Source organism: Trichomycterus rosablanca, chromosome 15 (assembly GCF_030014385.1).
Source record: "Trichomycterus rosablanca isolate fTriRos1 chromosome 15, fTriRos1.hap1, whole genome shotgun sequence".
Taxonomy (NCBI): Eukaryota; Metazoa; Chordata; class Actinopteri; order Siluriformes; family Trichomycteridae; genus Trichomycterus; species Trichomycterus rosablanca.
Genome location: NC_086002.1, coordinates 10,553,553 through 10,567,118, shown reverse-complemented (window position 1 = coordinate 10,567,118; position 13,566 = coordinate 10,553,553). Strand labels below are relative to the sequence as shown.

General features: G+C 41.2%; 1 protein-coding gene across 2 annotated transcripts in view; it reads right to left on the bottom strand.

Moving 5' to 3' along the window:
- Positions 1 to 928: 928 nt before the first annotated feature.
- Positions 929 to 13,566, bottom strand: part of creb1a (cAMP responsive element binding protein 1a) — a 34,722-nt gene continuing 22,084 nt past the window's right edge. Inside the window, exon 8 of one of the 2 annotated variants that reach the window (XM_063009782.1) lies at positions 929 to 1,064. In XM_063009782.1, the coding sequence (XP_062865852.1) occupies positions 989 to 1,064 (76 nt within the window). In that variant the 3' untranslated portion in view covers positions 929 to 988. The remainder of the gene's footprint in view (positions 1,065 to 13,566) is intronic. The other variant, XM_063009783.1, reaches the window with a different exon arrangement.

The following is a 13,566-nucleotide window of genomic DNA, read 5'->3' as shown; positions in this document are numbered from 1 at the left end:
GCAGTTCAGTCAAGCACATGTACTCTGTGTCTATGAAGCCACAATGTTGATGCCTGGCATTGTCATGTTAAAATAATAAGACTTTCAAAGAAAAAATAACAGTACAAGCCTAGTGGGTAAAGCTTTGAAATATTAATTGTAAGGTTGTGGGTTCAAATACCACTCCTGGACCATTGATAAAGGCCATTACAAACAAGCTTGGATACACTCACGCACTTACAGTGGTAGCCTAGTGGGTAGGGTTTTATGCTATCAACTGAAAGGTTAGGAATTCAAATCCCAGCTCTGCCATGCAGTCACTGTTGGGCCCTTAAGCAAGGCCCTTAACTCTCTCTACTCTAGGGGCGCCGTACAATGGCAGACACTGCGCTCTGACCCCAGCTTCCAAACAAGCTGGGATATGCAAAGAAAGAATTTCATTGTACAGTACATGTGTATATGTATATATGACAAATAAAGGCATTCTCTTTTATTCTATTACTAAGTCGCTTATTTTAATCAGGGTCCCAGGGATGCCGGAGCCCATCTCAGACCTCAGTGTGTGCCAGAAATACCCTGGATACTAGTGGTGGTAAATGTGGTTTATTTTATGGACTCAGTAATGTAATCCGGTTCACTTGAGTCACTTGAATCACTTGTACTGATACCTAGATTGCATTGACTTACTGCATGAAAATGCATCCAAAAATCACTTGTCTTCCGTCCACTCATCTCCTGTAAATAAATCCTTCTCTCTTAATTCTCTTGGGGGGGGGGGCTCACCTACCAATCAGATGGGTATATTAATGGATTCATGGTCAACAACAAATTGCCATGGTAACTTGACCCAGTCAGGCAGCCACAGTGGCACCAAAACAAACAGTCAATAAATTACCATGGGGAAGGCCTATGATACTCCTTAAGTGGTACAGTACTAAAAATGCCTGTAAGCATTTTAATAATAATAATAATAATAAGAAGAAGAATAGCAGTGTTTCGGTGAGTCTGCTCACTCGCCTTGTATACTTAGCAGCAGCCAATCAGAGGACTCATAGGATCCGGGATTCAGGAACCGCCCAGCTCTACTGGATACACACACACACACACACACACACACACACACACATCTATTTTAGTATCTCTAATTAACCGTCTGTGGGAGAAAACCGGAACTCCTGGAGGAAATCCAGGCGGATACAGGGAGAACATGCAAACTCCACACAGAAAAGACCCGTACCGCTCCATCTGGGAATCGAAACCCAGGACCCTTTTACTATGAGGTGACAGTGCACCCCACCAAGCCACCATGACGCCCAGCTCAGATATAGCTTAGATAGAGAAATATTTTCATTGTACTGTATATGTATATATGAGAAATAAAGCCATATTTTAGAATATAAATTGTGAATAGAGCTTACTGAAAGCATAATGCAAAACAAAACAGCTTTTGATAATGTGTGGAGTTTATTATGGATACACTGCATGACCTTTACTTTTAAAACTCTATTTGATGTCTGCAGGGGTACACACACACTGTGAAGTAATCCGATCAGCAACGCAGCGAGCAGTTGACCAAAGGCATACACAAAACTATCTTTAGAAATAGCCTAAAGATGTTAGAACATTTAGTCCCAGTGAAAAGGGTTACATAGAATAATTTGTCTTTACCTGTACTGGTAGTCACCAATATCACTGTATTTGTAGCAGCATGTAAAGTCAGGTGGCAGGATTTAATTTGGGCTCCCTAAGGACTGAGTTATGCGAATTCATGTCATGTCTAATGTGCAGAAAACTAAAAAAAAAAATTTGGAGCTGAAAGTAAACCTCTGGATCTCTTCTTTACAGCTTTGCATATTTAACTAAAGATAATTTACTTTGCTTGACACTTGTAATGTGTTCAGGTAAAGCCTTTCAGTTTTTCAACCCCAAATCAGAAAAAGTTGGGACAGTATGGAAAATGCAAATAAAATAAAAATGCAGGAATTTCAGTGCGTAAGGGCCAAGGGCGTAAGCTTAAGCTGAACGCTCATGATATGATATAACAACATGGGTGAGAAATTACATGCACAAATGCCACTTAAACCTTTCTTGTGCAAAAAAAGAAGTCTTATGTTAACCATGTCCAGAAGCGGCATCAACTTTCCGGGCTTGGAGACATCTAGAATGGACCATCACACAGTGAAAACGTGTATTGTGTTCAGATGAATCAGCATTCCAGGTCTTTTTTTGGAATAACGTGTACTGTATTTAACGTATTTTGATACACGGAGGGAAATGTTAGCTGGCATGCTTCCTTATAAGTGGGCAAGTGCATGTGCCGTGTAAGAGAATGAGTGGAAGACAGTTGTATGGGGCTAAAGCCTGACCCTCAGATGCCCCCCCCCCCCCCCCCCCACACACCCTGGTGACTGTTATGCTCTTATCACTGTGGCACAAACCCACATTTGAAAGTCAAGGATCAAACCAGGTCCTCGGGATTCAACCATGTTGCTCTTTGACACCCACTCTAGCAGTTGCATCACTGCCACCTTAGTATACTATGAAAATATCAAATTCTAACAACCATATTGTACACACACCCATTAATTTAAACAAGCAGAACTAAATCAGGATGACAAGAGCAGCCTGGGCTCTGGGCTATTTGCGTGGGAAGATGATTCAGAATTGTGCATGGGATTTCAGGCTGTTTGTGGGGAGTAAACAGAATGTGTCTGGACACATGGAGAGTCCTGCGGGTGAAAATGGGATTTGTCTGTGTCAGGGGAATAGATACATTCATCATCACTAGCCAACTGCTATCACAGCTTCGTTAGAGGGCTGATACGCTTGTTAAGGTCGATGAGAAAATTAGCCGATTCTGGTCTTGTTTATCTTGCCTGTCCATGATTATAAAGAAGGGTCAGTCGTTGTTGCATTATCTGCAGCATGGCTGGATTTAAAAGTGGAAGTAGATTCTAAAGGCATATAAGAAAGCATTTCTTTAGTCATATCAATATACTAACATAGTCTGTATATTTATTGTTTGGAGTTACCAGTATTACAAAATTGTTTCTCCACATTGTCAGCCAGACTGAGTATTATACAAAGGTTCTTCAAAAAGTTTCCACACTTTCTTTAACCCTATTTGTTGAGAATTTCAAACACAAATGGCACTACTTTTCTACACAGTCACCTTCTGATGCATTTTCCCCAGCATCGTACCAACTTTTTAATGCCATCAGCAAAAACATTTTTCTGGTTGAGCGTGTAGCCACTGATGCACCTCTCCTTTCACATCATCATCACATGAAAATCTTCTTTCTTGTAAAGCTTCCTTGAGTGGTCCCAAAAGGTGGAAATCAGATGGCGCTTAATCCCGACTATAAGCTCTATCTCAGTCTCTTAGACACGACCAATTACTACTCCTCCCACCCTCACCGTTTCCAACGTAAATATAAAAGTGCGGAAACTTTTTGAAGATCCCTTGTAATAATACACTATATGGACAAATTGAATTTATTTAGCCAAAATAATTGCTAACTGGTGTAATAAATTGATTATTTAAAGAAATGGATATGCTTCAAACTTTAAAGCAACAGTTTGGGGAAGGTCCTTTCCTGTTCCAGCATTACTTTAAAGTCATGAAGAAACGTGGCCTGCACAGAGCCCAGACCTCAGCCCCACCAAATTGGCTTCTATACTGCTGGGTGGGAAAGACCGGACTAAGGTGTGGGGTTATCAACGATGTTTAAGGGCGCCTGTACAGAAAGTGTAGGAGCGCAGATATTGGGGCGTGGCTCTCCGTACACAAAGCCAACCTCACGCACAAATCCACCGAAGTATGAGTCAATAAGAAGAGATTGGTGGACTGGACACACATCAAGGTGTGTGTGTCTACTTGGACGGCATTAAGGTCCCCAGCAGTGAATTGGCTACGCCAAATTGGGAGAAAAAGGGGGTACAATGCATAAAAAACAAAACGTGTCAAATAGTGCTGAGAATAGTCAAAGAATGTGTGTACCAGACGGGTGTTTCTAATAAAGAGACTGGTGAGTGTATTTATACAAAGCAAATTATAAAATACTAATAAAATATTGATTAGGGGGCGCCAGGTGGCGCAGCGAGATAATCTGCAGCACACCAGCACTGAGATTCTGATCTCCCGGGTTTGAATCTCGGCTTTGCTACCGGTTGACTGGGCACCCTCTAGCAGGCATAATTGGCTAATGCCTGCAGCAGACAAAATTGGCTTCCAGTCTGCTGGGTGGGAAAGACTGGACTAAGGTGTGGGGTTATCAACGATGTTTAAGGGCGCCTGTACAGAAAGTGTAGGAGCACAGATATTGGGGCGTGGCTCCCCATACGCAAAGCCGACATCATGCGCAAATCCACCGAAGTATGAGTGAATAAGAAGGGATTGGTGGACTGCACACACATTGGAAGGGTTGCGTGTCAGGCGAATATGCACCCTACTTGGACGCCAGGTCCCCAGCAGCGGATTGGCTACACCAAATTGGGAGAAAAAGGGGGTACAATGCATAAAAAACAAAACAACATGTCAAACAGTGCTGAGAATGGTCAAAGAATGTGTGTACCAGATGGGTGTTCCTAATAAAAAGATTGGAGAGTGGCAAATTATAAAATGCTAATAAATATTGATAATCTGCTAGCACACCAGCATTGAGATTCTGCTCTCCCGGGTTTGAATCTCGGCTCTGCTACCGGTCGACTGGGCACCCTCTAGCAGGCATAATTGGCTAATGCCTGCAGCAGATAAAATTGGCTTCCAGTCTGCGGTGTGGGAAAGACCGGACTAATGTGTGGGGTTATCAAAGCTGTGTAAGGACCTTGGTTGCCCAGGGCGCCTGTACGGAACTGGGGCGTGGCTCTCCATATGCAAAACCGACCTCACGCACAAATCCACCAAAGTATGAGTGAATAAGAAGGGATTGGTGGACTGCACACACAAATGTTAGCTGTTTAAAATGGATGCATCATTCTTGCATTGTTTTAATTTTATCACAGAAGAAAGTGGGTACACAAGCATGCAGGTAGGGGGTCCACTCTTGTACATTAGCAAGCAGGTAGGGGGCCCAAACAGTAGTTTTTTACACATTTAATTCAGCCTTTTACATAACCATGGCAACATAACAATCAAGATAAAGCAGCTAGTGGAAATAAATAAAGAAATGGATAAACCAGACTAAACCTGTTTGGAAACAATTAGGTTTATAATGACGTTTCAGGTAACAGGTCTCCCCTTTTATATTCAAAAAACCATTTCCCCTACTGGTGTGCCAACTCTATATTTTTGAAAGAGAAAAATATCTGCACACTGATCCAAACAAAGCAAGAACCCCACACAATATGAATGAAAAGAGTAAACAAGCTTTCTGTGGTTCCTTTCCATTTTGCGCCACCGGCTATAGGTAATAGGATTGTTCATTGTCAGGGTGACCTTTGTGCAAGTGGTTCTCTTGCTGTAGGCTCTAGGAAGTGTCTGATAGTAAAAAAAAGTTCCTGAATTCTCATTCATAACCGTTCTTGTGTGCTTGCCACAATTTCAGTGGATAATTGAATCGTCTCAGATTCAAAAAGAAAATGACACAAGCAGACACCGCTACACCGCTGGATGGATGAATGAATGGATGGATGGATTAATGAATGGGTGGATGGATGGATGGATGAATGAATGAATGGATGGGTGGATGGATAGATAGATGAATGAATGGGTGGATGGATGGATGGATGGATGGATGGATGAATGAATGGGTGGATGGATGGATGAATGGATGGGTGGATGGATGGGTGGATGGATGGATGGATGGATGGATGGGTGGATGGATAAATGGATGGATGGGTGGATGGATGAGTGGATGGATAGATGGGTGGATGAATGGATGGGTGGGTGGATGGACGGATGGGTGGAGGTCTGATTTAGATGATGTTGGTTAAATGAAGTGTTTTCCAGTAGTAAGTAGAAGTATACCCAGACTATCTATTAATAGAGTGAAAATAATTAAAATACAATACATTAGATGAATAGACGCATGGATAAAACTGGATGAAAGAATGAATGGATGGATGGATGAGTGGATGGATGGACAGATGGATGGATGGATGGATGGGTGGATAGATGGATGGGTGGGTGGATGACTGGGTGAAGGGCTAAATTAGATGAGGTTGGTTAAATAAAGTGTTGTCCAGTAGTAAGTAGAAGTATATCCAGAATAGTGTGAAAATAATTAAAATACAATACAGTCTATGAATAGACGCATGGATAAAACTGGATGAAAAAATGAATGGGAATGAAATGATAAATTATATGTTGGTTGGCTCAATAAAATTAAAGAAATACAATACTGGTTGTATAAAATTTGATGAATGGGTAGGTTGGTAGCTCTGTAGTAGATTGGCGGTTAAGGTCTGGTAGTCACAAGATCGAAAGTTTAAGCCCCATCATCACCAAGTTGCCACTGTTGGGCCACTGAGCAAGGTTCTTAATCCTTAATTGTTTAAAATTGTATTTAGTTGCCCAGGTGGTGCAGCGGGATAATCCGCTAGCACACCAGCCATCTAGCGGGCACAATCGGCAATACCTGCAGCACACAATATTGGCCTCAGAGTCTGCTGAGTGGGAAAAGACCAGACTTAGTGGGTGGGGTCTTCAAACGCAGTGCAAGGACCCTGGTTAGCAGACCGAGGCACCTGTAGCACAATGGATGGATGGATGGATGGATGGATGAATAGGATTGGTTGAATGAACTGAGAAAGTAATTGGATGGGCGAGTGAATGGAAGCAAGGGGAAATTAGTGAGAATTATCCAGACTAGTTGGATGGATAGCTGGTTTGATGTATGGATTGGTAGATAATGCAGGCTGGTTGATGGGTTGATTGGTTGGAAGAGATTGGATGGATACATGGATAGCTGATTAATCTATCTCTGTCTTTAATGATGCCTCATTTTCTGTTGTTTTACCCTGAGGTGGTTCTGACCGAAACCTGTTTACCCACACAAGGTTTAATCCTGCAAGTCGAGGCTGCCGTGTCAACAACGCTGCTCCTGCTAGATGTGACGGGCTCTGTCGTGTTTGCCATTATTATTTTTGCTAGTTATAATTGTTTGTTTATTAGGATTTTAACGTCATGTTTTACACTTTGGTTACATTCATAATAGGAACGGTAATTACTCATTACACAAGATTCATAAGTTCACACAAGGTTATATCAAACACAGTCATGGATAATTTAGTATCTCCAGTTCACCTCACTTGCATGTCTTTGGACTGTGGGAGGAAACCGGAGCACCCGGAGTAAACCCACGCAGACACGGGGAGAACTTCCCACCTGGGAAGGCGACAGTGCTACCCACTTAGCCACTGTGCTGCCCTTGCTAGTTATAACTTTTAGTTCAATTTAATTTTGTGTTTGTATGATTTGTGTAAATCCTATTTATTTAAATTATCCTCCAGGCCACCCAAGGAGGATGGGGGTTCCTGCTGAATCTGGTTCCTCTTAAGGTTTCTTCCTGTATTTTTAAGGGAGTTTTTCCTTGCCACTCCCACCCTCGGCTTGCTCAACAGGGGTTTTTGGTCTATTGGTCCTGGATTCTGTAAAGTTGCTTTGAGACAATGTTTATTGTAAAAAGCGCTATATAAATAAATTTGACTTGACTTGACTACCTGGGATCTGGGCAAAAAAAAAGCTTTTCTTATGAGCAGAACAAAAAAGAGAGACTCATCCACTGCATTCAACATATGGCCTGAGAAGGACAACATCAGCTGGCTGTCCAGACACAGCTGCAGAAGGGCAGAAGCAATCATTCTATGCATATCAGTGATCATTAATCAGACGTGACTAACGAAAGAACGAATGGGAAGGCTTATCCAGGAGCCCTGGTGTGTTTGCTCTCAGATTATTTTCTTGATTGAGGTTTGGATTTTTGGCAGTTTGTTCTCCTCCTGCATTTGTATGCACGATCATGGTAAATAGATTGTTCAAATATTTGCATTGTACCGCAAGATTAGACTTGGGTCTGGTGGTCAAATAAAACTGCAAATAGGTTCACTAATTCTATGCATATTTAAGGGTAAACCTGGGGGACCTAAAACCTATGTGGCAGTCTATCGGGTCAATAATATTGAGCCACGGTAATGTGTAATTTGTATGTCTAATCATTTGGAAGATCAATTCCAAATGTTGGGAGTCATCATCATCGATCTTCATTCAGAGGGCTGATTTCATTTAGCCATGACGCAGCATATGGATTAATTGCAATCAGACAAAGACAGATACTAATCAGCATTGATTTATCCTTTTATTGGGTCAAAGTCACAGTCTTATTCACAGACTTGGTTACAACATAATCTTTAGCTAACCAAATCCAAACACGTATTTTTATACACTGATCAGCCATAACATTAAAACCACCTCCTTGTTTCTACACTCACTGTCGAACTTATCAGCTTCACTTACCATATAGAAGCACTTTGTAGTTCTACAACTACTGACTGTAGTCCATCTGTTTCTCTGCATACTTTTACTCTGTTCTTCAATGGTCAGGACCCCCACAGGACCACCACAGAGCAGGTATTATTTAGGTGGTGGATCATTCTACGCACTACAGTGACAATGACATGGTGGTGGTGTGTTAGTGTGTGTTGTACTGGTATGAGTGGATCAGACACAGTCACTCACTGTCCACTCTATTAGACACTCCTACCTAGTTGGTCAACCTTGTACATGTAAAGTCAGAGATGATCACTCATCTATTGCTGCTGTTTGAGTTGGTCATCTTCTAGACCTTCAACAGTGGTCACAGGACGCTGCCCAGGGGACGCTGTTGGCTGGATATTTTTGGTTGGTGGACTATTCTCAGTCCAGCAGTGACAGTGAGGTGTTTAAAAACTCCATCAGCGCTGCTGTGTCTAATCCACTCATACCAGCACAACACACCACCACCATGTCATTGTCACTGCAGTGCTCTGAATGATCCACCACCTATATAATACCTGCTCTGTAGTGGTCCCGGGAGAGTCCTGACCATTGAAGAACAACATTAAAGGGGGCTTACAAAGCATGCAGAGAAACAGATGGACTACAGTCAGTAATTGTAGAACTACAAAGTGCTTCTATATGGTAAGTGAAGCTGATAAAATGGACAGTGAGTGTAGAAACAAGGAGGTGGTATTAATGTTATGGCTGATCGGTGTATATAAAGAATTTAAATTCAATGTCACAGAGTGCTACTGCATGTGCATCTTGATGCCTCTGAAACACCCTCCCACGCTCTTTCTGGTTATCTTCTAATAGAATCTCTGCCTGTGGTAACTCACTATTTGGAGACTAACATTGCAATTCCAAACATGTTCTACATTTCTGTGGATTTTTCTCTGTCACAAGAACTTGTGCATTAAATAGCCAAAAGGAAGTAGACATCTAGCCATGAGATTGTTGGACAACCATTTAAGACTCCCTTTCTGACTACAACAGCCTACATTTCCACAATACAGTATAGTGGTGCCTTGAAACTCAACATCAATTGGTTCTGGGAGTGGTGTCGAGTTTAAAAGACATTGAATTCCAAGGTATTTTTCCCATAAGGATGTATGGGAAACCTGTTAATGCGTTCCATGATCCTGTGGAAAAGCATATACAGTATTTTAGGCTAAGGTAAAATAATGGGGCTGTTTTTGATCGTCCTAACACCGCTCTACCATTTTACTGTAAGGGCGCATTCACATGAAAACATTGAGTTAAAGGGTACAAATTTCTAGACAAAGTTACAAGATATGACTGTATTTTACAGGGTGTCTATGGAAATTTGTTAAAAAAATTCTGATGTACACCGATTAGACATAACATTATGACCACCTTCCTAATATTGTGTTAGTCCCCCTTTTGCTGCCCCATACACAACAAACTGCAATGCACTGTGTATTCTGACACCTTCCTATCAGAACCAGCATTAACTTCTTCAGAAACTTGAGCTACAGTAGCTCGTCTGTTGGATCAGATAGATACTGACCACTGCAGACCGGGAACACCCCACAGGAGCTGCAGTTCTGGAGATTCTCATCTAGCCTTCACAATTTGGCCTTTGGTCAAACTCGCTCAAATCCTTATGCTTGGCCATTTTTCCTGCTTCTAACACATTAACTTTGAGGATAAAATGTTCACTTGTTGCCTAATATATCCCACCCACTAACAGGTGCCGTGATGAAGAGATAATCAGTGTTATTCACTTCACCTGTCAGTGCTCATAACGTTATGCCTGGTCAGCCACTGGCATTCACTCAAACCAAATCTCACTTTGAGCATGGTACATGCTAGTACAGGAAAGGGTTTTAATCTGTAGCCACCAAGCTTGGCGCATACACCGACCAGGCATAACATTATGACCATTGACATGTGAAGTGAATAACACTGATTATCTCTTCATCACGGCACCTGTTAGTGGGTGGGATATATTAGGCAGCAAGTGAACACAAGCGTAAGGATTTGAGCGAGTTTGACAAGGACCAAATTGTGATGGTTAGACGACTGGGTCAGAGCATCTCCAAAACTGCAGCTCTTGTGGGGTGTTCCCGGTCTGCAGTGGTCAGTATCTATCAAAAGTGGTCCAAGGAAGGAACAGTGGTAAACCGGCGACAGGGTCATGGGCGGCCAAGGCAGGCTCATTGATGCACGTAGGGAGCGAAGGCTGGCCCATGTGGTCCGATCCAACAGATGAGCTACTGTAGCTCAAATTGCTGAATAAGTTAATGCTGGTTCTGATGTCAGGTGTCAGACTCCATGCCTTGACAGGTCAGTGCTGTTTTGACAGCAAAAGGGAGACTAACACAATATTATTATGCCCGATCAGTGCACATATAATTCATTTTATACAGTATAATTGGTTTTACACACCTATTGGTGGAGCAATGGATGTGTCCACATACTTTTAGCCATATGGTGAACATTAAATTGCATTATTGATTTGATCACAAAGATTAGTGATAATGCAAAGCAGATCCACTTAATCTCAACATCGGTTGAAGATGGCAGGAAGAATGGTCCGTGTGACAGGAGCTTCGGTCACAAAGACTGATGAACTGGCCAGTGCTTTAAGGCATGTATGATGTACACCAAGAGAATGGTACAGACCTGAAAGCTTGTGGCTATATTATGCAGGCTTGGTTTGGATTCACTTGGAATTCATCTGATAAATATTTTTTTTCAGGATGACAAAGTCCACATTCATAAAGAATGAGGGATAAATAAATGGTTTAACAATCATATACAGTAGACCCTTAAGTTATTAACGGTTTACCATACGAACATTTTGGGTTACGAATGATCTTTTTCAACTTAACGTACAAAAAATTTCGGATTACGAACCGAAATTCGCGAAAAACGTGACGTCACGAACAAGTTGACTCCAAACGTCTCTCTCTCTCTCTATATATATATATATATAGATATACTGTATACAGTGAGTGAACATTCGGACAGCGGACAGTGTTTTTCCGGTGTTTTCTTTATATTTTGTAAAATTCAATATTAAAATGTCCAAAAAGAAGGTGCAGAGGAAGCGTTTTTTTGTTGTTGTATAATTACTCCTGCCAGTAGCTGTCACTGTGTATCCGACAGAGGGGACATTGAGTAAGAGAGAAGAAGGAAGTTATTCTTTTGTGAAATTACACCTACAAAACAACACTATTGAAATAAAGAAGGAAATAATAGAGAAATATGAGAGTTATTGTTGTTTCTGGTAGATAAATTTTATAAAAAAAGAAGGAAATGTATTATGATGTATGGTACAGCACACGTACTGTACTGAAATGTGATGTGTGTTTGTATACAGTACAGTACTACTGTTTATTATTGTTTATTATTGTTTATTACAGGAATGTCTATTCTATAATTTAAGATTTAAGGGAAAATATACTTGTATTTATAACAAAAAAGACCATTTAAGACATTAGAAAGGTTAGGTAAGGGGGTGGTTTGGGAGGTCTGGCACGGATTAATTCTATTTACAGGATTTCTTATGGGAAAAATAGGTTTAACTAATGAACATTTTGACTTAAGAACAGCCCTTCGAAACCAATTAAATTCGTAAGTCTGTACTATGGACCTCCCAGTCATACAATTCTAACCAATTCATGGGGTGAAATCAAATTTCCAGACACTCCGAAATCTTGTGGAAACTCATACCACTCCTAAAGAGGTAAATCCATATTCATGCCTATGGTTTTGCAGTGGGGTGGTCATAGTCTGGTGTCCAAATTTTTTTTTTTTTTGCCGAATAGTGTAATTCTGTTATCTAACAATGTTTTGATTTACTCTAGCACCCTCCCACAGTGAGCAAGAACATGTTCTCAGTGGTGGTATTAATTTTGTAAGTGGTCAAATCAATATTTGCCAATTTATGTTACAATCTGCACTTGAGTGCTAATCTGAAAACAAGTGGTCCAAAATTTATTATATACTGGAAATTTTACACATGTGCAACTGACAAACTGTGGGAAAACGTTCTCATGTCACTTTAGTGAAGACATAAACCACCACCTTCCATTTTCACCTGCCAGATTTTCTCTCAGCTTGTGATTTGACGGTGGTAGACAGCGCTTTCTGACAGGTCAATCTAACGTCCTCCAGTGGTGTTCAACTGGGCTTGAATCAGATCACTGTAAAGGATATAGCAAATGATTTCTTTTTTCTTTCTTATTAAATGATCAATCCAAACGTAAAAGACGTTTGACGTTGATTTTTTTCCCCTTAAATCTGTAACCCCCTTATATGGTGGTTGTTCCCATATAAGGCCAAGTGACCTGTATTGCACCAAAGTACCAGTGCTAAATGTGATACCCTTTTTGACCAGGGACCAAGCATACAGAAGCGGGCTGTATGGCTGGGGCAAGAAACAATGCAGACCAAACAGAATGGCTGGTGAAGTGAGACATTATTTTTATTATTATTATTATTATTATTTTGTTTATGCATTTCTCCCCTTTTTCTCCCTTTTAGTGCTTCCAATTGCCCGATTGTGTCATGTTTACTCTCCACCAATGCCGATCCCTGCTCTGATTGAGGAGAACAAATCTAACTCATGCCCCCTCCGACACGTGGGCAGCAGCCCACATATTATATATGCATATTGTCATGTACACTTTGACGAGTGCAATGCGGATCAGCACTGTGTACGCAGAGACACACCCTGACAGCACTCTTTTCCTGTCTCTGTGCAGGCGCCATCAATCAGCCAGCAGAGGTCGTAATTGCATTAATTATGAGAGAGTCCCTATACGTTTTTTTAAATATCCCACCCCTATCTGAACAACAGGCTACGATGTATTCAAGATCCCAGCTCTGATTCCAGCGTGTTTTTACCGCTGCGCCACCTGAGTGGCCAAGTGAGATATTATTAACTTATTCATTTTATTTTATCAGGATTTTAATGTCATGTTTTACACAATTTGGTTACATTCATGACAGGACAGCTAACTATGGGTTACACAAGATTCATCAGTTCAAGTCTTATCCTACTATCACTGGTACACTTGTGCAACTGGAAACAGACAATAGCACAGTATATAGGGCAAAGACAGTTCTGAATTTGGATA